The sequence below is a fragment of the Phaethon lepturus genome, unplaced genomic scaffold, assembly GCF_000687285.1.
Source record: "Phaethon lepturus isolate BGI_N335 unplaced genomic scaffold, ASM68728v1 scaffold43480, whole genome shotgun sequence".
Classification (NCBI taxonomy): Eukaryota; Metazoa; Chordata; class Aves; order Phaethontiformes; family Phaethontidae; genus Phaethon; species Phaethon lepturus.
Window position 1 is genome coordinate 45,774 of NW_010511970.1, and position 906 is coordinate 46,679.

At 55.0% G+C, this 906-nt stretch overlaps 1 protein-coding gene across 1 annotated transcript in view; it reads right to left on the reverse strand.

The window, feature by feature from the left end:
- The window catches only part of TOE1 (target of EGR1, member 1 (nuclear)), a gene marked incomplete at its 5' end in the record, with an annotated part of 4,559 nt that extends 3,656 nt beyond the window's left edge, over window positions 1-903 (reverse strand). Inside the window, 3 exons of the mRNA XM_010285448.1 lie at window positions 1-155; window positions 481-639; window positions 826-903. The exon at window positions 1-155 is cut by the window's left edge and continues 114 nt beyond it. Coding sequence (XP_010283750.1) covers window positions 1-155; window positions 481-639; window positions 826-903 — 392 coding nt within the window. The remainder of the gene's footprint in view (window positions 156-480; window positions 640-825) is intronic.
- Window positions 904-906: the final 3 nt, after the last annotated feature.

The window sequence follows — 906 nt, forward strand, 5'->3', positions numbered from 1 at the left end:
GCGGTGAAGGTGCCGAGGTTGTCTGGTAGGTGAGCGTAGAAGCACTGGTACAGGAAGACCAGATCGATCAGGCCATTATGGAGAATGAGAGGCTTCTTCGCTCGTATGAGCTCCAAAAAAAAAGTCCGAACACTCTGGCTCTGGTTCTCATTGCCCTGCAAGAAGAAGAATTAGTCAACAAGCCTTAGCGCCCTGACTTGCCATCACCCTGGGAAGTCCTCAGAACCTGCTGTGGCAGAGTTGCTGCCTACAGCCATTTCTTGCTCTGAACAGAGGCCCAAATATTTGGAAAACCAACTGCAACAAGTGACAAGCTGGATATAAAACAGCAGGGAGAGATAATGGCTGCACTCAAAACCCCAGCATGAGCCTGTTTCCACTCAGCAGGTGTGTAAGGCGCCCAGGACCAGGGGAAGCCAGCAACCTCCCCAGCAGCTTGGAGCAGAACAAGCTAAGGTGCCCAAAAGAGTAATTTTGTACCTTGTCATTGCCCTTGTGGTAAGGGATCCCCTGGGAGTACTGCTTGTTGAAGTCAAAGCCGTGCTGCACCAGGAACTGCACCGACTGGGGCTCAACAACATAATCCTCCATGCAGAGGAGCGTCAGGTTGTAGATCTGGCAGAGGTACGTGTTCTCAGACTGCAGAAGGAGAGAAGGCAAAGCGATGCAGGGATACCTGTCACGGGGAGCTGCCAAAAAAGCCAGGAGCAAGTCCATGGAGCATGGGTGGGTTGAGTCCCATGTCCCAGCGGAGTCCCGGTGCCTGCTGTTCCCTCGGAAGGCAGGAACCAGAGGAAACGGCTGCTCCACTGCCCGTGCACGTACCTTCTCCGGGAGCTGCCTGAAACACGCGACGCCAAGGGACAGGACGGAGCGGCTCCTGGCCGCGCTGCAGACGGCCTTGTA